The sequence below is a fragment of the Leucopleurus acutus genome (assembly GCF_964270905.1).
Source record: "Leucopleurus acutus genome assembly, chromosome: 7".
NCBI lineage: Eukaryota > Metazoa > Chordata > Mammalia > Artiodactyla > Delphinidae > Leucopleurus > Leucopleurus acutus.
In genome coordinates this window covers 4,907,064-4,929,927 of record NC_139150.1, presented here as the reverse complement: position 1 = coordinate 4,929,927, position 22,864 = coordinate 4,907,064, and the positions used below count along the sequence as shown (strand labels likewise).

Here is a 22,864-nt window from a genome sequence, read left to right as displayed (position 1 = left end):
GTGACCAAAACACATCTCCCATCTCATCTGCAAAGACTCTCACTTTACTTTATATTTTTCATTTTTCTCCTGCTTATAAAAGTAAAACCAGATGGGAATTTGACTGTTTGCTATCCAATTCTTTGTACTTCCCTGGACTTTTAAAAGTTTCTTACTTAAAAAAAGAAAAATGCATGACCACTGTAGAAAAGGTGGCCAAAAAACCCTATTGAGAAAATAAAAATCACCCACAATCCCATAATCTAACTATAATCTCTGCTTACCACTGGATATATTTCCTTAAAAGTCTTTTTTCCCTTGGATTTTTTTTCCTTTTTAAACTCTGAGAAAACACTATATAAGTGGTCTTGGATTTTGTCCGCTGATCACTATATCATAATTGGTTTTTAATACAGCTATGTATTATTCCACCAAATGGATGTATCATAAGTCTCCTGATTTCCTATCACTGAGTAGTAGATTCTTTCCAGTTTATCATCATTACTCTTAATAATGCTGAGATTAATGTCTCTGGACAGAAATCTTGCCATAAATCTCTGATTATGTTCTTAAGATAAACTCTCAGAAGTGAAGTATCTAGTTCGCGGGACATGGACAGCTCAGTGCTCTGTAGGCCTCCTGCCAAACTGCACGCCAGACCCTCACTGGGCCCCACCGCCCGAGGCCAGCTCCCTTGCCTTCGCCCTCCGTCAGAAGTGGGCAGGAGCTCTGAGCACAGAGGGCTCTGAATTCTGGCAAAGGGAGTCAAATGACACACTGACAGACTAACTGAAGTAACAGCTACCATTTCAGTATCTCCCATGGGGTTTCACACTGCTACTCCATTTAAACTTTCAACCCCCTTCAGAGGCAGACACTGGTATCCTCATTTTGCAGATGAGGAAACTGAGGCTCGGATTTTGAGTGACTTGGCCAAGGTCAACAGAGCCAATGACTGGCATCACTGTCTGAGCCCAAAACAGCCCCGGAGAGACGATGAGCCAGCAGTGGTGGCCGCGACGCCGGCAGCTCACCTAGAGTCTCACAGCTTGTGTTCCGGGAGCACCGCCCGCTGTCCCTGTCCAGAGACGACAGCTGCTCGTCCGACTTGCTGAGCTTGCCTATGCTGCTGCAGGGGGACAGGCGGGGCGACTCGCCGCCATATGAGTGGCTGCCGCCCGACAGTCGTCTCTGTGCGTAACAGTCCACGTCAAAATCCTCCCGGCAAAAACGAAAACAAACCAAGTCACTCCTGGGAAATGGTGGCAGAGACCAGGGGAGGGAGCCGGTACGTTTACTCGGAGAAGGAGATACCGGCAGGCTCAGCAACCTGCTGGAAAGGCCCGTCTTTGCTGTAGGCTGTGAACGCCACTTCTGCGCCTCCTGAGAAAGAGGGCCTGTGCCAGCGCTCAGAGCTCAGTGCGAGGGAGGCCCTGGGGCCGGTCTCGGCCTCCCCACCCCGTGAGGGAACTTCCACCCCAGTGCGGAGAGCTCCTCCTGACCAACGCCAGGGACTGAAGACCACTGGGTTTCTCTCAGCTTCAGGAACCAAATCCCCAGACCTAAAGCCTTCCTCTGCCTTTCTAGATGGAGCTAATTACCTGCCTATTAATTCCAACAGGCAAACTGGAGCCACTGGTGGCTCGACTCATGGGGGCCACGACGGCCACTCGGGTAGGGGATGGAGCCGACTGTCTCTTCTTCGGTGGCAATGCTGGTGGAGGACTGAAACAGAGCAAGGAACCCTATCAAACCAGACACCCCACAAAATGCTTTAAACAGATACTGGGGTATGGGAGGTGGGTTCTTTCATTATCAGACACTTCACACCTGCTTTTCACACTTTCAACTCCCATCCCATCAGTGCCAAAAAACTAGTATCCAAAGTTGTTGCTTTTCTTTTCGTAACAAATGGTACCAGTTTTTGCTTGGTTAAGGCTAAAAGGCAAGCGGTTGGGAGTTCTCAGGGTGCGGGGCAAGGGAGGGTGCTGGGCCAGGCTCACGTCCTCTGGAGACGCCCCTCCGGAGGAAGGTCAAACCGCCAAGGTGCCTAAAGAGCAGGTTCTGACCCTAATGGCACCGTCTTCTTTTTGGCTCATCCTACCCATCCATTCATGAAATTATGACATAAATAGAGGAGGGTGCTAGAAAAACAGAAAATTACCTATTATCAACCACACGAATGCCAGGTAAGGGGGGTTTGGGGGGCGCGACCTCTTCATCCGTGGAATCTGGGAGCCCCTCGGCCGACTGCGACAGGCCGGTCGTCTTGTTTAGAATCTCCATCTCTCGATCTGTCAAGGGGAGCTCAGACTGGCTGGAGAGTTGAAGAGAACTCGGGGTTACAGAAGGCCACAGAGAAGGTCCTGAGAGCATGAGGATGTGACCAGGGCAGGGAAGTCATGGGGGGACAGGGACGGAGGTGCCCTGGACACAGAGCTGACACTGTGCCCTGGGCTCCAAGGCAGAGATGGGGTTTCAAGTCTGGTTCGATCACCCACAAACAGCAGAAGCTTGACCAAGTCCCCCTGCCTCTGCACCTCAGTTTCCTCATCTGTAAGAGGAATCTCTGGACTAGATGATGTTCTAAAATGCTCCAAGTGTAGGTTTTATATTTTTACTAGGGGCTTGTAGTAGAAATTATTGCAAGGCCTTATTACTGTCCACATTACCCTCAGTTTCCTTTCTTGATAAAGTTAAATGCTCTCAAGTCAAACCCCTAAAACCCAACCCTTCAAAGTTCTTTCTAATTATGGGAGGAAGCTGGTCAAGAAAAGTATAGGTGGGTTTTGCCATCACACACTATCCTTAGAAAAGGTCACGCTATTAACCTGGAGACCAGGCAATTCTTCAGAACGGGTGTGAGCTACACACACTTTAAAGTAATGCAGGCTCTTACCCAGAATTCACTGAGAAGGGAATGTGGGCCTCACAGGGCCTGCCTGATGTGGGCTCCGGACCTGGCTCCCCTTCTTTCTCAAGTGTAGATCAACCGTGACCCCAGATACTGGAGGGTCTGGTCAGCACTCACCCGTCTGGTTTGCAGGCTGGGGAACTGGGTTTCACTGGGCTTGTTGGAGACGGATGCCCCTGCTTCTCGATGGTAAGTCTGACAAGCTCCTACATCCCACACAAGAGAAAAGCAGTGAGACACGAGGAAGGTTCCTCACCGTGAATGTTCCCAACCAGGTGGGTCAGCTGTCTGTCCTCCACTGCCCACAGATTCCTCACTCACCATAAGTGCGAGTATGATTTGACTTAGGTAATCTGCTTGACTTCCCAAAACGTCCCCTACCCTCCAAAAATACCTGCACAGCATATCGAAAGCTTCAAGTGCATAAAGGCACTTCCTTTTGGAAGGGGGAAATGACAAGCCCCACTGTCTCAGAATGACTAAGTTCATCACACAGACCAAACTCCTGGCAGAACAACTGCCAGTCGGTTTGTGGAGGAAGAACTACTACCCTTTAGTTCTCTGAAGCCATTATACGATGTGCAGGACGCTGCTTACTAACAATCAAACCTCTGGTCTTGGGGAAGGTGGTTTCCCAGGGTGAGCTGGCCATGGGTGTGGCAGCAGCTGCTATCCTGAAATGACTGGTGGGAATCTTTGTCGATGGACAGAAAGTTTAGGGCATATTACCCAGCAGAGAAATGACTTTAGAAAATATTTTTTTAAATAGGAAAAAAAAAGGTGATTAGGGCCTACTTGGTTTTTTCAACTAGAATGCATCTTCCTCCAATGTGAGGAGTTTTGGTGATTGCATACACCATATAAGAATCACTCAAAACTACAGAACGTTCCCACCACCCTCTCCAGTCAACCTGCCCCATCGCAACCACTTTTTCACTTCTGTTTCTTGGATCACTTCTGCCTAGAACTTGAAATAAGTGGAACCATACAGTATGTACTCTTTGGTGTCCATCTTCTTTTTCTGAACAGCTTTAGGCCATAAAATTCAGCCTTTTTTTTTTTTTTTTTTTTCCTGTACGCGGGCCTCTCACTGTTGTGGCCTCTCACGCTGTGAAGCACAGGCTCCGGACGCACAGGCTCAGCGGCCATGGCTCACGGGCCCAGCCGCTCCGCGGCATGTGGGATCCTCCCGGACCGGGGCACGAACCTGCGTCCCCTGTATCGGCAGGCAGACTCTCAACCACTGCGCCACCAGGGAAGCCCAAAATTCAGCCATTTAAAGTGTGCAATGCAATGGTTTTTAGTCTGTTCACAGTGTTGTGCAACCATCAACACAATCCATTTTAGGACTCATTGTTACTTCCAAAACAAACTCCGGACCTTTCCGTGGTCCCTCCTCATGTCTCCCCAGCCCTCCCGGACCCACAACTACTAATCCACTCTCTATCTCTATTCGTCGATCCTCTTTTGCTCAGTGTAAACACCCACGTCTCTGTGTGCATGAGCAGTGTGTTCCTTGATGTTGCTGAGTTGTATTCCAGTATATGGATAAACCCACAATCTCTTCATTCATTGCCCTGTTGATGCGCACCTGGGTGGGACCTACCTGTGTCACATGAGAAGTTCAGGCTTTCAGCATGAACATCTATTTCTAAAGTTACAGAGGAGGCAGCAATGGAAGAAGGTGGGTAATACAGCAGTGTGCCCCCAAATCAGACTGCAAAGCCTCTCCCAACTCAAAACACCCCACACAGGAATCCCGACAAGTGTGGTAAGGCAAAGAGTTACTATGATGGATGGAAGTAATGCTTTGGATAGCTTATCTAAAAGATGACTTGTCAGTATACATAAAAAGCTTTAAATATTTGCATACGTTTTATAGTAATTTAGCCCAAGGAAAATGACACGGATGTGTACAAAAATTAAGCCACAAAGAACGTTCACTGCAGCATTCCGTGTAACAGGTAATCAGACGACTCAATATTCCATAATTAAATATTCAATACTAGGTACTGATTACATAAATTAAGATAGACTTAAACAATGGACCATTATATTACCATTAAAAAAACTCACAAGAGGGCTTCCCTGGTGGCGCAGTGGTTGAGAGTCCGCCTGCTGATGCAGGGGACACGGGTTCGTGCCCCGGTCCGGGAAGATCCCACATGCCGTGGAGCGGCTGGGGCCGGTGGCTGTGAGCTGTGGCCGTTAAGCCTGCGCGTCCGGAGCCTGTGCTCCGCCACGGGAGAGGCCACAACAGTGAGAGGCCCACACACGGCAAAAAACCAAAACAAAACAAAACCTCACAAGAATATATGATAGCGTGGAAAGATAATACAATGTTAAGTGGAAGAACAGCCCAGACAGTACACTGGTGCATACACAGTATGCTTTGGAAACAAAACAAAACCAAGACACACGTATAGGAAAAAATATGGCTATGAAACACCCCTTATTTTCTTGTTTCTGCTTCTCTGCTTTTTCTTACTTTGCTACAATGAACATGTATTACTTCTGAAATACGAATTAAAAGAAAAATAAGGCATACTCCATATAATCAGAATCAGTGTCACCCCACTCTGTAATAGTTTCGATGCCTATTCCTGGAGAAACGTGGAGGGTTGAGATCGCCAAGAATCAAGTACTGGAAGAAGCAAGGAGAAGGTTGGCATTTTCCTGTTATCACCATCTAGGAGTTAAACATAATCTCGCAAATATTTAAGGAACATTACAGACAAGGTGGAGAGACAAGAGATGACGTAATTAGAAGAGAGAGCAAGTGGCGTGGAGGCAGGCCCCCTGCACCCCATCGCCTAGAGGAGGGTGGGGAAGGCCGTTCATCCAAGAAGCCCATCACCAGGCCACACAGAAGAGCATCACAGCATCAGAGGGAGTCAAAGTGCCTTGGAAGCGCCACACTCAAGCTCACTCTCTTTACAAGCAGGGCAAAGGAAAAGGGAGGAGCCTGTACGCTTGCATCTGCTGAGGCAGGACAAAATTCCACTAATTCTTCATTGATTCCTGAGCAATTATAATTAGAATGCCATCTTTCTGGAGAGGCAGCTGTGTGAACTCAACTAAAGAACGACGGCAAAAGAACCACGCAATGACAGGCACACATGTGCAAGTGGGCACCCGAATTCCAAGACAAAGTCAGATCCCAGAACTTACCCTCCTTCACCCCAGGCCCAAAAGACCATCACAGGAGGGGGCAGCTTTCCATATTCACCACGACCTTCCAGCCCAAACACAAACACACCAGCCAGAAGGTCTTTCACTCTCAGCCTGGCTTCTCTCTCACAGGCAGAAGGGCACCCTTAGAATGTGCACGTACCCGGCGACCGTGCCAACACCCTCATCTCCTTCAGAGCCGACCGTTTGTAACCTGGCCAGAGCTCAACTCTCCCTACTGAAGCCAGATTTCTGAGAGGATGTCAGACTTTCCAATCCTCCTGAGGCACAGGTTAGGAAAGACTGAGAGAGACGGCACATGAGGCTGTGTCCAGAGCCGGCAGCTGTAAACCAGACAACCGCCAGTTCACCGAAAAGCAGTTTTCAAAGCCCGAAAGGTACCCGGAAGAGCACCTTTCTAAATACACAATACTTTATTTCCATGCTCATTTTACTCATATTGAGAGTGATCACAGAGACACTTCCATCTTAGATGACCTTCATCCAGTCAAAGCACAGCTCGGTGCTCAGGTAAGAAACAGTCCTATCTGTTTTTGTCTCCTCGGCCCCTGCCCGGCAGAGGGGACACGGGCTGCACGAGGAGAGGCCCAAGTCCTCCAGGTTCACGTGGAGAGAACACGCACTTTAACTGGACAGCGCCCCGCCCGCAGCCTGGGCCCGCTGCCCCTGCTCAGGCCGCATCCCGACCTGTCACTGTCTGTCCTCTATCACCATGGGCTCCTGTGCTTATGGCCATGACATGGCCCCTCTACCGGTGAGTGGTCCTAAGACGAGTTCTTCACCAAAGACACTGGGTACAGGCCAGTGGGGAGTTTCCTGTAACTGAAGTGGCATAATGCAGTCACAGAGCTGTCCAGCCCCAGTATGACCTTTATGGTGACAACAAGGGACCTTCCCTGCCCACATCCTAAGCAGGGGTGAGGCAGCGACAGAGCAGAGGAAGTGCCTTCCTTCTCACATGTGCTCAGGGAGACAGAACACTAAAGCACACGAGGTGCCAGAGTGCACTGGCCTGGCGGCGACTCCTCAAGTCAGCTTCTGGAGGCTCACAGCAGCCTGAAAACAAGGCAGCCAGAGGAGATCTCAAATTCCACCCTGAAAGCTGCTGAAGAGACCAGCCCAGAAGCAGTGCCAGGCCCGGATGGCATGGGGGGAGGGGCATAATTTTAAAACTGGGCACTTGTGTCTTCAAAATAATGAGTTGGGGCCAAACACTACAACTCGAACAATAAAAGTTTTCAGGGTTCACCCCAAAAAAGGCCCTAAACAAGCTTACAGATTATTGAAAGACCTTCTCTTGACATCTGTAACTAAGTAGAACACGTGTGGGCCCAGAAAGGAGATGCTGCTGCCACAACTCCTAGCTGGATAGGATGTCCTTCTACTCCCAACACACTTGAGAATGAAAAAGCAGTAAATGTTCGGTGCAGTTCTTCAGGTTAGCAGATTTACTAGAAAAAATACTTAGTGAACTGCTCAGAAAGTAGGCTGGGGAAGGCTTATCTTAGTCTAAGCCACCCTATTATTTTGAAAAAACAACAACAAAAGTACCCATAAACCTTGAGCGTATGAAGCTGAAATTGGAGCGTGATGATTTCTCTGACGTATGAAAGTATATCCACAACATTCCTACATGGCAATTTCCTACTACACATAACCCGCTGTCTCTTCCCCCTTTCTTCTTCTTCTTCTTCTTTTTTTTTTTTTTTGCAGTGCGTGGGCCTCTCACTGTTGTGGCCTCTCCCGTTGCGGAGCATAGGCTCCAGACGTGCAGGCTCAGCGGCCATGGCTCGCGGGCCCAGCCGCTCCGCGGCATGTGGGATTTTCCTGGACTGGGGCACGAACCTGTGTCCCCTGCATCGGCAGGTGGACTCTCAACCACTGCACCACCAGGGAAGCCCCCCCCTTTCTTCTTCCCTCTCCTTCTCCTCCTTTGTAAAGCAGTGGAATACTCAGACCACTGCACACAGGAAATACTCAAATACATGCCACAGAAGAGGGACCATGTAGACACACCAAGAAGAACTATTTCAAATGACTGCAAAATGATGGATAACCTGAAGGTCAAAAATAACTTTGAAACATCTTTAATACTTTCTAATAATCATACTGATGGAGGTGGTTAGTGTTATTCTGAGACTGTTGTGTTTGTATTGTGAAAAACGAGTCAAAAACAAATGTTGATATTTTTTAAAACAGGGATTTTCAGTGTGGGAGGAAGAAAATTAAGATATAAGCTTGATGAGGTTAAGTAAAAACCAGTATAAACTCAAGATGTATTTTCTCTTAAAGAAACTAAACATGTGATCAATGAGTAGCAATGAGGAACCCTGGAGTGAGATCTCTAAACATCATTCCCCAATAAAGGGAACCAGAGCTCCTTAAAGGAATGGCTGATTCCAGGTCGGTGGTAAGAAATGTACAAGGTAATTATAACTCAATAATAAAAAAAAGATAAATAACACAATTTAAAAATAAGCAAAAGACTTGAATAAATATTTCTCTAAATAAGATATACAAATGGCCAATAAGCACATGAAAAGATGCTCAGCACCATTAGCCATGAGGGAAACGAAAATCAAAAACCACAGTGAGATACTACTTCACACCCACTAGGACGGCTACATCAGAAAAAGCCAGTGATAACAAGTGCTGGTGAGGATGTAGAGAAATTGGAACCCTCATGTACTGCTGGTAGGGATGTAAAATGGTGCAGCTGCTTTAGAAAATAGTCTGGTAGCTTGTTACGAGATCAAACACAGAGATGTTATATGACCCAGCAATTGCAGTCCTAGGCGTATAACCAAGAGAAATGAAAACATACACCCACACAAAAACTTGTACCCGAGTGTCTGCAGCAGCATTACTCAAAATTTGGAAACAACTGAGATGTCCAAATGTCCATGAATAAATAACATGTGGTATATCCATGTAATGGAATATTATTTGGCAATAAAAAGAAATGAAGTACTGATACATGCTAAAACACGGATGAACTTCGAACACATTATGCTAAGTGACAGGAGCCAGTCACAAAAGGACCCACAGTATATGATTCCATTTATATGAAGTATCTAGAAGAGGCAAGTTTAGGGACTTCCCTGGCGGTCCAGTGGTTAAGACTCTGCGCTTCTACAGGAGACGCGCGCTTGATCCCTGGTCAGGGAACTAAGATCCCGCATGTTGTCTGACATGGTCAAAAAAAAAGAAAGGGGCAAAGTTATAGAGCCAGGAAGTTCGATTAGTGGCTGCCTAAGGCTGGGGGAATGGAGAGAAATGGGGGCAGGGTATGGGGAGAGTACAAAGGGTATGGGGTTACTTTCTGAGGCAATGAAAATGTTCTGAAGTTGACTGTGGTGAGGGCTGCACAGCTCTGTGAATATACTAAAAATCACTAAATCGTTTTAAACTGGGTGAACTGTACGGTATGGGCTTTATATCTCAATAAAGCTATTACCACATACACACACAAGTAAGTAAGATGAACCTGGAACACCTTTTCATATCCCAAAGTGAGAAAACGATCAAAGACTTCTGGGGTCACGTCAAAATGAACTCAGGAAACAATCTGAAGAAGCTGTCACTGTTCAAAGATGGGACTTGAGCATCACTAAGGATAATAACTGCAATGGACTGGACATATAAACTATGTTTATTTACATCCCTGAGTTCAGAATGCTATATTAAAAAACTCAATCCAGGGCTTCCCCGGTGGTTCAGTGGTTAAGAATCTGCCTGCCAATGCAGGGTACACGGGTTCGAGCTCTGGTCCGGGAAGATCCCACATGCCGCAGAGCAGCTAAGCCCGTGCGCCACAACTACTGAGCCTGCGCTCTAGAGCCCACGAGCCACAACTACGGAAGCCTGCGTGCCTAGAGCCCGTGCTCCGCAACAAGAGAAGCCACCGCAATGAGAAGCCCGCGCACCCCAATGAAGAGTAGCCCTCGCTCGACGCAACTAGAGAAAGACTGTGCGCAGCAACGAAGACCCAACACGGCCAAAAATAAATAAATACAAATAAATAAATTAAAAAAAAACCCAAAACCTCAATCCAATGGTCATGTTAGATGATACTAAGAAACACTCATTTTGATAACTGGTAAATGAAGGAAGGAATTAAGCACTGATCCTGCCTTTCCCCCTGAGAATTATAACACAGGATAACCCTGACTGACAAGGGGAGGTCTCTTTTAGTGTATTCCAGCTAAGGAATGAGGAAGGGATGGCAGAAAGAAGTATAATGTCATCATTTTGCAACTCCCAAGGAATTAACCCATCTAGGCAATAACCATCAACGGCTATTAACATCAAAAAAGGAAAGATGCCTCTAGAAGGAAGTGTATGGCAGCACCTAGGAAACATTCTTCTAGATACAAAAACATGAACCTGATTCAGCCTAGTTTTGCAGGAAATTCAAGGGACAGAGGAACATGTTAAATAACACTGCATAGATGTAATCAGCAAAACCAGAGTGTGGGAGACTTCTCAGAGAAAGAATCCTTCCCTAAAAAAAAAAACAAACAAGTTGCAAGGAGAAAAATACAGACAAGGGAGAACTTTAGACAAATATTAATGAGTTATAGTGTTTGGAGTTTATCTGGATCTGAAATTGAAAACCAAACTGTTTGAAAACAGCAAACTATACCCTGAAGGCCAAATCCAGCCCAGGGCTTGCTTCTGTAAGGCCCTCAAGGTAAGAATGCTTTGCTTAAAAAAATTAAATTAAAACAAACAAAGAATATGCAACAGACCAATATGCAGTAGAGACTATGTGTAGCCCCAGAAGCCTAAAATATTTACTACCTGGCCCTTTACAGAAAAAGTTTGCCTTATTCTAGAGATATGCGCTAAGGTATTTACAGGTGAATGGGCATGATGCCTGAATTCGCTTCCAAATAATCCAGGGGAGTAGGAAGAGGTCTGGAAGAAACGAGACTGGCCAACTGTGGAAGCTCTGTGATGGGGCTACATTATACTGTTCTCTTTTTTGCAAATGTCTGAAATTCATCATAAATAAGAATTTTTTTTTTTTTTTTTTTGGCGGTATGTGGGCCTCTCACTGTTGTGGCCTCTCCCGCTGCGGAGCACAGGCTCCAGACACGCAGGCCCAGCTGCCATGGCTCACAGGCCCAGCGCTCATGTGGGATCCCCCCGGACCGGGGTACGAACCTGTGTCCCCTGCATCAGCAGGCGGACTCTCAACCACTGCGCCACCAGGGAAGCCCATAAATAAGAATTTTAAAATAGGCTGATCAAGGAATAAAAGAGGTGGCTCATCTGAAATGTCAGTGTGGTAGAGATAGCTAGTTGCCCCACAGTATCTGCTCTTCCTTATTAACAGAATTTTACTTGGGCATATGACCAAGTTCTGGCCAATAAAATGTTAAGTGAAAGTTCTGTGAGGCCTTTGAGGAAGCACCCCTAAATGGAGAAGCCACAACTTCCTACTCTCATTTCTTCCTGGCTAGGTGGAATGGAGTCATAATTCATGGAGACTGTAACAGCCATTTTGGACCATGAGGTGGAATCCATGTGTGAAGATGGTGGGAAAGCAGGATAGGAGACCACATCCCTGGCCATTTTGTGAAAATGCCACGCTAGCCTTGGACTGTCTGCCTATCTGTAGGCTTCTTATACGTGAAGGAGAAATAAAGTTCTATCTTTTGAAGCCAGTATTATTCTGGATTTTCTTGCAGTCAAGTCTAACCCTAACTGATACAGTCAGGAAAATATTTCTTTCAAAATATTCCTGCTATTCAAGGTGAATCTGGTTGACAGAACTGCAAGTATTCCAAAGTTTCCCCCCAGGTCAGTGTTTTTTTTTCTTCCAATTAAAAAACGTGTGTGTGTGTGTGTGTGTGTGTGTGTGTGTGTGTGTGTGTGTCTTGTGGGGGAAGAGGCTGGAGGTCTTAGAAGGGAGATCCAAGAAGGTCTGCAGAGATGGTAAAGCAGAGTCCAGAGAGATGGGTTAAGAAGCTGTATATCTGAGATAAGAAGAAAAGCTGAAAAGGTGAAATTAGGAAGAGTTGGGGTCTTGGTTTTGAAAGGACAAACTCGTGTATCTGTTTGACCTTGAGAAGCTCAGTCCTCCAACAGCCAAGACCTAGGCTGGAGGTGGTTCCTACAGCAAAGGGAAAGTGAGGGCCTTTGAATTCCTTCCAGACGGTCATGACCATCTGAGTCTCAGGCTCCCATTGGTAAAGCACCTGCCTGGGTCAGATTAGATAATAAGAGAGGTCCATCCTTCGACCTGAGTTAAGTTGCCCAAGGTTACAGAGCTAACAAGTGGCATTTACATGGGGGTTTAAATGATAGATGGTACTGCACATTCAGGGACAAAAACAAAGTAATCCTGCTTTACAACACTTTTACAACCCTCAAAAGCAAAATTCCATTTAACAAGTGAATGAGTAACTTGGAAGACGGTGAGTCAGTTTACAGGAACATGCCAACACTTTCCCTCCAAGTGGGATGATGACACCCTCATGGATGTAGCTCGCCTCTGCACAGTCCTGTCCCTCCCAGCCCACCGAAGCTCCCTCACACCATGAGGACAGGAGCTTTTAAGGTGTCCTAAGCCTGACGGGGACAGTGAGAGTGGCTGGAGGCCAGCTGGCCTGGAGGGGAGACACACTGAATCCCTTGGGCCGAACCATGAATCTTCCTCCTTGTGGGTGGCAGCTGAGGGTGATGGTGAGAACACAGGGTCTGGGGTCCAGCAGGCCTGGGTGTGAATCATGCCCTTGCCACTGACTACTGGTCTGCCTGAGACTGTTTCCACATCTGTGAAGGAGGGGATCACACCCACCTTGGAGGTCGTTATAAGCATTAAGTGGGTAATACACGGTAGCTATGATTACAGTTGAGACCTTAACAGCAAACGCCAACATTACAGTGTCTAAATCATCCCTGTGGCCTTGACTGACTCCAACTATGAAAAACTCCTAGCGACACAGGCCAGCTCCTGCGATCCTTTCGGCTTTAGCCTGCCTGTCTCTCCCTGGGGAAGTGTCTCTGATCACCCTGAAATTGAAGGTCCCCCCTACACCCAAGTAAGACCACACGCCATTCTTCCTTTATAGCACCAGTCCTGGTTATAATTATACAATTACATATTTTTGATTGCTGTCCTTTTCTGCCTTTAGATTTTAAGCTCCATCAGGTCAGGGACGGTGCCAGTTTTGTTTATCACTATATTCCCAATTCTATCATGCTGCCCCGCACACAGGAGTTTCTCAATAAACGCTTCTTGAATAAATGAAACAAAATTTAACGTACAGAGCTCCTCACCTAGAGAATCTCTGTTCTGGTTACAATATTTTAAAAACAATTATGGAAAAGTTCAGACGCTGACAGGTTCATAATCAACAGGTGTCTCTCGCTTTCTCTCTCCCTCCCCCTCTCTTACCTGGTCAATTTGAAAAATCTGAGAAACTTTTCTTTTAGACAATTTTTCAGCTGATACAGTGGCACGTTAATGATTCCATAAAGGAAATGCACTTGGGAATGTCACAAAGCTTCACGCTTAACTCTCTCTCTTCTATTTTGGATGTTCTGACTTGTTTCGAAACATCTAATTATAATCAATTTGGTAGAAGGAAGCCTTAACAATGTCACCTGAAAAATAACACTTGTCAATAACAGCATTTCCAGAAGCCTGGACAGGAAGAGCCAGGTGAGGCGAGCCCGAAGCGCACACCCCCCGATGGTGAAGTGGGACCCAGGTCACGTCTCACTTGCCCTGCTGACCTCAGAGAGCCGCCGGGAGGCTGGAATGGGAGAATGTGTGACTGGGCGCCAGGTCTGGAAAGCAACGTCAGGTCCCACACAGCAGCCACCCTGGGCTACATCCTTAAGTCTCACCAGCCAAAACCGATCGTGCAGGACCTAGTAACCTAGTAACCGTGGGGAGTGAAGAGAACGGGGAACTGTCGGAGGACACGCTATGATGCCGCCCAGTCAAGCCTCCCTCTACGTGAGCTCCATAAAGCCCCAGCAGACACAGCAGCCCTGTTCACACAGTATTGGAGGTGGGGAGCCGCCCAGATCGCACCAGCCAACGCGGTTCATTCCGGACCAGTGTGTAATGTCCAGCAATGCTTTCTTAGCCTCCCATCTGTAATTTTTACCCGTTGGGGGTCCTTATTCTACTCTCCAGAGCTTCTGGGGAATGTCAATCCAAGGAGGCAGCATTCAGGAGTCTAATGGCATGGTTGAGTGGGGAGGAATTGTTTGGACCTAGGGTAAGTACCTTGGCCACAGTTTTGTACTGGAGGGTCTAGAAAGGAAGAGAACACAATTTTTCAAGCCAAGAGACCTGTTTGCAAAGCATACATCTAGCACCACATAATTAATAATAAACAGCAGCTAAGATCTGAGTGTTTAATATGCCCAGCATAGTTCTAAAAGCTTTATATGTATTAACTAATTTAATCCTTCCTACAACCCCATGACACAGGGTACCACAACTGCATGTATTTTGTAGATGAGTTAACTAAGGTACGGAGCACTTGAGTAAATTGCTCAAGTTCACAGACTAGTAAGTGGTGAACCTGGGATTCCAATCTAGCTGGGCTCTACTCTAGTCTAGCCCGCTTTCCACTACATTATCCGGCCTCCCATTCCCACCGCTCACAGCCCCGTCCCAACCCACAGGATCTCACTGTTTCACGCCCTACATCCTGCCCTGCTCCTCATCCACTGGGACTTATTTTCTCAATTAAGGTTTGTCCCTTGGACCTCAATTCCAGAACCTCCAAGGACTTCACTTCCCGCCGTAGCGATGATTCATAATTTCCTATTCCGCCATTTCTGACTTCCCTGGGTAGTGAATTCACAGACCACACCATGGATTCCAAGTACAGTTGGTTTCATTTCTTACTCACGTCAATCCTGCTTTTCTACTAAGAATCCCAGAAGTTCTTAGAACATGAAAAGGTAGCAGTTGACATGCTGGGAGTTTTGCTAAAAGTCAGTGCAAAAGCAATTTCCACTGGACTTCATCTAGCCGGCAAGCGTGCACAGCCAGAGCTGTAGTATAAAGACTACCTGTAGATTTAACACAAGGCCCAGTAAAGGCTGACTGCTTCTGGAAGCTTTTCTAACTATCAGGACGAGTACTCCAAAGGTTATATTCCTGTAAGAGTCACCTGTACCACGGAGAAACAGCTGTGGGACAGAGCAGCACCCAACAGCAGAAACACCGGAAGACGTGCACTCTAATGTACAAAGTTCAGGAACAAGTTCTCATGTGACAAACACCCAGCAGGGAGGGTGCTCCAAGCCCCTGATGAGGACCGTCTGGAACCTGCACGTACCTTCACTCCGTCCAGCACGGCTTTGATGACCCCCTTCACAGTTGTCACCATCTCTTTATCTTCTGAGTTCACACCTTCTAGCATCACTTGGTCAGACCAACGAATGAGGTTGGCGAGACTTTGGTACACTCGGCTATAGCAGGAGGAGAGGGCTGAGCTAGAGGTAGAAGAAGATTTTTAAAAGAATATTAAAAATCTAAAGCATGACCATCACTTTACATCATCTGTTTAGCAGAGAACTAGCTTCTCAGTGACTAGGGTTTCTCAATCCTTCTTTCTATAAGATCTGCACCTCCTTTTAATAAACTTTTCCTCCCTGAATCTATTTCCCTACATCCCATGAAGATTTTGTGGAGCTTTATCTTCCAGTCTGTTATAAAATTTTTTTCATTTCTCATAGATAATGTATAAAAATTCCACCATGATAGTTAATATGCTTTTTCAAACTTCACATCCTCCATGAGATTCTGATAACATCTCTCAAGGAGTGCCTCATCTTCCTCTCCTTCTAGTAGGTCAGACTGTTGTACACTTCTTGTTCTGAATTAGATAAAAATTCATGTTATATTGTGTCACAAGGAGTCAACAGGTTTGTGGAACTTTAGCAGGCAGGATCCTTTAAAGGAACAGCATTTATTTCTATTAAAAAATTTTTTTTGGATCTTAGTTCCCTGACCAGGGGTCGAATCTGCACCCCCTGCCGTGGAAGCACAGAGCCTTAACCACTGGACTGCCAGGGAAGTCCCAAGAAACAGTCTTTAAACATGAGCTCAAAGAGATCTGAAGTTTACTAGAATTCCTTCTAACATGGGCTCAGCTTCACCATCCCCTGCAATAAACCATGGCTGAGATGTCAGAGGAATGCACTAATGAGGAGTATTTTAAGGAGGACAAGTCAGAGGTGAGGTGACCTGTGGTGACGGTAGGTGGGGGGAGGAGGTACCAACTTCACTGTGATGCCAACAACTCAAAACAGAAGCCCTGAGCACATCTGGAGGCCCCAACGACTGGAGAGTGGAGGCCAAAATGAAGAAGTTTTATATCTTCCACATATTTTTAAACAACTAAAGATACTTTTCCCTAGGATTTATGGAAAGGATTATTTTGCCATTTTAAATATTATGTATTACAACAGAGGTAGAGCAAAAATGTAGAAAATATGTGGGATGCTACCTCCTCCACTAAAAAAAAAAAAAAAGAATGAGGCAGACATTTAGGAGCCAAAGATATACTTTTTCCCCAAAGATATAATTTTGAGAAAAATATATAATATTGTAAGATATGATTAAAACAGGTTCTAAAAACAAAGACATTAAAAAAAAAAAAAAAAGACTGAACCAAACAATGCTCTAATGAGAAGCTCTTCAGAATCAGGTAAGGAGGAAGAGAATTTCCAGGAGGTCTGAAGTCTCCACTTAGCCATTCACTCGGCTCCGTGCATGTTCCGGCGGGAGGAAAGAAGAGTCAGAAAGAATGAAAGCAGCTCCTCAAGCCCCATTAAAAACAAGAAAACTTTACAAAAGGAACCCCAAGAAAGCCAGGGTTTGGCTGCTTTAGAGGACGATACAAATGAAAAGTGTTTGGTGTCAGACCTATTCTCTTCCGAAGGAGGACTGAGAGAATAAAACACAACTTGCAGACCTGCCGGGGGGGCCGGACCATAGATGGCGTCGTCCTGAAGGGGGGGTGTGCTTCTAGCAGCTCTGTTCCTCCTCCCTGGCAAGGCCAGGCTAGGCCTCTTGAAACAAAGACTGTGGCCTCCAACCCGCAATTATTAAATGAAAGAGGTAGGAGGGGTCACTTTTACGTGATACTTAATTCCTACCTGCACTGGATGTTAACATTTCCCTGAAAGCACCTAAAAATGTTGGTAATTGTGTCCACCCTTCACATTGTGAGCTTGCGAGAAGAATATTCCTGTGTCTTAATGTCACGGGAAGGACATTAAAAAAGGAAGGAGGGTCTTGTACCATCAAAATGTCCAGTGGGCCAGTCGTTGGTCTGTTTCTGAAATGGAGCAAAGCTGTCTGCACTGAGGGCAAGCAGGGATCCTGCTCTCAAACATCTCTGAATGTTCCACCGTTAGGAAAAGCCTCCATTCATTGCCCACACTGAACAGCCAGCCGCTTGTTCACAGGTCCGTCACCACTGCCCTCGGAACCTAGGGGAGCGTGGCGAAGAGCCTACCTGCTAGGGCCCAACCCACAGAGAAGAGGCAGGAAAACACCCTCCCAGCTAACAAATGCACAGGAGGATGAGATGATGGAAGGAAGCTAAAAGAAACATTTGAGGAGCATTTTAGATCATCTCAGGGAGATCAATAAAAGTATCATCAACGGGCTTTGGAAGAATTTCAGGAGGAACAAATCCCTTAAATGGTATTAGCCAAAGGACTACAAAGAAAAAAAAAGAAATCATTATTCCTTATGGCCACACCCAGGCATTTCTCCTTTCCCCTCTAGAAAACTGTTATAGACAGCAAGTAATTTTTGTCAAGTATAAAGTAATTACAAAACCTCCCCATGGACAAAAAATGCCCCAGACCATTGTCCTATTACTTGGTCAATTCTTCCAGGGCCTGCATGTCTAGAAAGTAACTTCCCAAGCAGAGTTGATGGCTGACACTGCAGGAAGCGACAGTCCTAGCAGCAGCGCCCTGTCAACACTGTTACAGGGCTCAGTGAAGGTGACTGTCCTGGACGCTCCCAAAGAGGCCTGGCACGTGAGGGGATCCGCCCTCATTTTCCACAGCGCCGCCCGTCGGCGCCCTGGTGTGATCACACTCTGCTCACAGGACGGCTGGTCTCGTCCCTGCCGGGCACACTGTGCCCGCTGGCCTCAGTTCCTTTGCTCTTCTCCTTCTCCTGCCCCCACTGCCAATTCAAATCCTGCCCTTCCTTCAGGTCCAGCTGCAGCATATCCTCCCCCAGGAAGTGCAACTCTTGTAAGTCTCCCTCCTTCAAAGTCAAACAGAGCTTCCACTCGGTACCATCAAATCAGCACTGTCATACAGTAGGGGAGTTGATTTTTTCAGATCTGAACTCTCCCACGGTAGGTCCATCCCATGAGAAGTGTATGAGAGCATTTCATGAAAGCTACCTGTGCGTCTGAAACCCAGCATACTGTTAAGCACGTTTCCTCAAAGGAGAACAGCCCCGGGCCTGTCTACAAGCTGGGCACTGGGCTACCTATTGGAAAAGCATGGTGCTGGTCTCACAGAGTCCTCCATATGGACCAACTGAACAAGGCACCAAAGAGACTCGCTTCCTCAGCGGCTTCTTGTACGTGACAGCAGCCTGGCCTGGAAAGTGAAGACAGGGCAGAGCAAAGCCCTACCAACGCCTTATCCTTCCCCGCCAAGTGGCTTCAGTGAGCTTCCAGCCAAAAGACCACCATCTACAGGGGTCAGCAGGAGCTCCAGGGCAGAGAGCTTCTTGGAAATAAAGATACTGTTTTATCTCCCAGAAGAAGAAAACTATGCACTTCACTGTCAAGTTCTGAAAGCAGTTTACAAAAGCTTAGCCTCATGGGGCTACAAGGACACTAAACCATCTTGAGGAACTGAAACAGAGAGATGTTTATCCTGAACAGGTACCAGGGAAGAAAAACAACGCCAGCAGGCATCTGACAGCCTCTCAGGAAGAAGCTCCTGATAGGCTCTCGCTGAAGATTACATTTAATACTGCTTTCCTTTCTGTATTTAACAACAAACACAGGGGCAAGCCGCTCACTAACCTTTCAGAGGAAAACGAACTCTAGCAATAAAAGCATTACCCCACAAAAGCTGACTACACTTCCATACCTGGCTTCCAATGAATCCAGGTGCTGTTTGGGAGGACCTGGCTTGATACAATTAAATGTTTCACTAATCCATGCTCTAATGGGATTCTTCTCTACCTCTTTTGGCCTAATAATCTAAGCAGCCAAGGTCTCCAATAGGTTAGATATTGGCAGGATTTAATGTCATAATAAACTATGGTTAACATAGGGTACTGGGAAAAATGGGTCCAAATCAATGTGATTATTGCCAATGAGCTGGCTAGTACGAAAAAATAACCACAGACTTAAACCGTGGCTACATCCCTAGCAATGGTGGCGATCTTCCTCAGTGTTGAGGCCTCATGAGTAACAATGATGACCTCAACCTTGGAAGAATACCAAGCGATAGCCATGGGGTAGGGGTGGGGGCAGGGCGTGGGAGGGCTCCTTTTCCTCCTGGCACTCCTCACTGGTCCTAGAAACACTGAGTGTGAAATGCCCCTGAACCAAGATGCCACTAGGCCTCCACTGCTCTGACACAGCCCAGAGCAACTCACCTGTGCTGAATTCGAGGGTCGCTCTGCACCAGGGGTAAGATGGCCTCCAGCACCTTGCTGGCAGACCCTGGAAGCATCTCCAGTACCTTCTTATCAATAGCCATTTTGTCCACAATGGTCTTAAAGTAGCGCAAGGCACTGACAACCTCCTTCTCTTTCTCTTCCAGCCAGCTCAGGTTCTGAAAGGAAACGTTAACAGTAAGGAGGGAGGAGAGAGATTAAAGGGAGCAATTTTAAAATAAATAAATAAAATAAAATTTCCTGCAAACTAGTTTGAGATTGACACCAATGGAAAAGGCTTCTTGCTGCGGAAAGCAAGCCAAATTGTTTTTCTAAGGATTGCAATCAGGATACAGAGGCTAGACTTGAAGGAAGAAGAAGGGGCTGACTGAGAAAGGTTGTTTAGATATTCCTAATTCCCTTCCCGGACAGAGACTGATTTGCCCTGGGGTCTCCGCCTCAACCACACTGAGAAGTCACCACTAAACTCAGTAAGTGTAGTGAGGACTAATTTGCTGATGGCTGCAGGATGCTTACAGAACCAACAGTTAAGTCCCAACGTGTGTATCTATCCAGTAAGTCAAATCAAGGCCTTTCAAGGTCCTAGGGGCTGTGTAAGACTGGTCAGAGGCATTAGTGCTCAGAATCCACTCTCCCAGGACTCCTCACTAGATTCCCACATTTGACCAGAGATGCAGCCCCTCTCAATGAAATGATATGGCTCTCCCAAAGGACCTGGAAACCCTAGGGTTAGAAGGGGCGGGACGTGCTGGGGTGAAAAGGTGAAGAAGCTGGACAGATGGCAACAATTCAATCACTACTCCTGCAGCATATGTGCTAACAGCACACAGGGTTCCTCTGCCCCTGAGGAAAGCCCGCCTAGGAGGAAAATAAAACACAGAGTCCTGTACTTCCCAGCACTCACATTCCCACACCCAAACCTTTTCTCCTTGACTGTGGGATACCTTGAATGCACAGACAGTGGGTAAACGCACCCCTTTGGTTTCTTTCTCCAACCTCTCCTTATACTGACCCTAATGTCAACAACCCAGGTCCCAGCTGGCTGGCAGGGAAAGGGAGATCAAGAATAATCTATAAAATGGATAAATCCAAAAACGGATAATCTACTCAAGTAGAATTGAGTACACGTCCAGGGCAAATTAAGCGTGGTACGTATGAGAAAAACTGCCACCTGTGGGCTCTTTGAGGTCCAGAGAATATTAAAATAAAAACTACCGAGAACAAGAAGATAATTTCTAGAAAAAGTAGATTTAAAACTATATAAGGGCTTCCCTGTTGGCGCAGTGGTTGAGAGTCCGCCTGCCGATGCAGGGGACATGGGTTCATGCCCCGGTCTGGGAAGATCCCACATGCCGCGGAGCGGCTGGGCCCGTGAGCCATGGCCGCTGAGCCTGCGCGTCCGGAGCCTGTGCTCCGCGACGGGAGAGGCCACAACAGTGAGAGGCCTGCGTACCGCAAAAAAACCCCAAAAAACAAACACAACTATATAAATACATAAAAAAGTGATACACAATGAAAAGTGATTATGATTCTGAACACCAGCTCTTTTAAAATAATGAGGAATGTCATTTTAAATAAAAAATTTCAATAGTGGATTTTATGGGAATATCAAAGGAAAAATATATAAATGGAATCAGGAAATAATTAGCTCCTTTCATCAGACAACTTTCAAAAACCCGATCTGATCTGTCTCAGTGGGGGCACTTCCCAAGAGGTACCCTGCAGGCCACCATGATACATTTCTCCAAGGGAGGAAAAAGACACCCCTTCCCCATCTCCATCACTGTGGCCTCTTTGCTGTCACTTATTTTTCTCTTCTCACTACCTGACACGTTTGTTTATTTACTGTGTGTTTCCAAGAGCCAGGCACTTGCTTCTCCACCTCATGGCCCAGAGCGCTCTGCTTCGCCATGGCCTACACAGGGCTGAGAGGAACCTCAGTATGAAGGAACTCATGGTGCCTTGCAGACATCAAATGTGACTAAAACCACTCTGGCCAGTTGAGCAAGAGGACTCTGGCTACGACACTGCCATCTCAGCACATCAGGACGTGCAAGGAGCCAGCAGTGACAAAACGTGGGGGGGGAAGCAGGAAACATTTTAAGAAAATGTGTCACGAGGCTTGCTAGGGAGAAAGGGGCTAATCTGGAGATGGGAGCCGTCCAAAAGCGGCAAGGCACTTCACAGAAAAAAAGAGAACTCTCCTGTCATTTGCAGAGAGATCAAATGAGCCACTGAAGAGCCGGGCTGCCCTGGGCTCCTAATAAAGGAGCCAACAACCTGGCAGAGTCAGGTTTCATCCATTAACTCTCCAGCAAATTCCACTCCCAGAATTAATGGCCTCTGAACGCTGTGCATTCCCCTAGCCCATCAGCTGTTAAACTATGGCTTCTCGCAAAACACAGCCAGCAGTCGGAAGAGTTTACAATGAGACACCCAGACCGAACACCCCCAGGAACAGGGAACCTGAGGCCGAGGCCTCAGAGAGGCAGCTGCATCCACCTGCACACCGGCTCCTGTGTCAGGGGTTAGATGCCACCACTGGTGCAAACAAACCTGGAAACTACATGAGGCCAGCGGTGCTGGGGAAGGGCCTCGACCCAAAGGCACTGCTGGGCTTCAGGCTCCTCATCTGCAAAATGGGGAGAATAACGCCTGCCCTGGGTGATCTAAAGAGGTTCGTGTGGGGGGCTGGGTGAGAATGCATATGGAAGCACTTCATAAAATTAAGGAAGAAAGAGATTTTGATTAAGAAAACTTGGGCCAGAACCCACACTCTCTGTATACTGGGAAGAGTGAAAGCTTGTGCACATGGTCAAGGTGAGGAGTAAGTAAGACGGCGCGTGAAATCACCCAGGATAGGGCCCGGGCAAAGAGAGACCTGTAGTAAGTTGTAGATGGATCCAAATCTATTTCTGTCTACCTGAGTTGCAATTTCCCATGTAATAACCTGGGGAAAATGAGAATATATATGGAAATACTAAGTCGTAAGACAGCTAGTAAGTGATAATTAAGGATGATGGCAAATGACAGAGTCGGCTAAGTTCACACACCCTGGCAGATTTCCCAACACTTCCTGTTCTGACTGTGGGCCTCCACCATGGGTTTATACTCACTTTGTCTCA

At 46.7% G+C, this 22,864-nt stretch overlaps 1 protein-coding gene across 2 annotated transcripts in view; it reads right to left on the bottom strand.

The window, feature by feature from the left end:
* The window catches only part of RAPGEF1 (Rap guanine nucleotide exchange factor 1), a 139,366-nt gene that overhangs the window by 43,514 nt on the left and 72,988 nt on the right, over positions 1–22,864 (bottom strand). For both annotated transcript variants that reach the window (XM_082842491.1, XM_082842492.1), the window contains 6 exons: positions 19,719–19,897; positions 15,403–15,559; positions 3,011–3,099; positions 2,144–2,296; positions 1,581–1,704; positions 1,014–1,197 (listed from right to left, as the gene is read on the bottom strand). In XM_082842491.1, the coding sequence (XP_082698617.1) occupies positions 1,014–1,197; positions 1,581–1,704; positions 2,144–2,296; positions 3,011–3,099; positions 15,403–15,559; positions 19,719–19,897 (886 nt within the window). The remainder of the gene's footprint in view (positions 1–1,013; positions 1,198–1,580; positions 1,705–2,143; positions 2,297–3,010; positions 3,100–15,402; positions 15,560–19,718; positions 19,898–22,864) is intronic.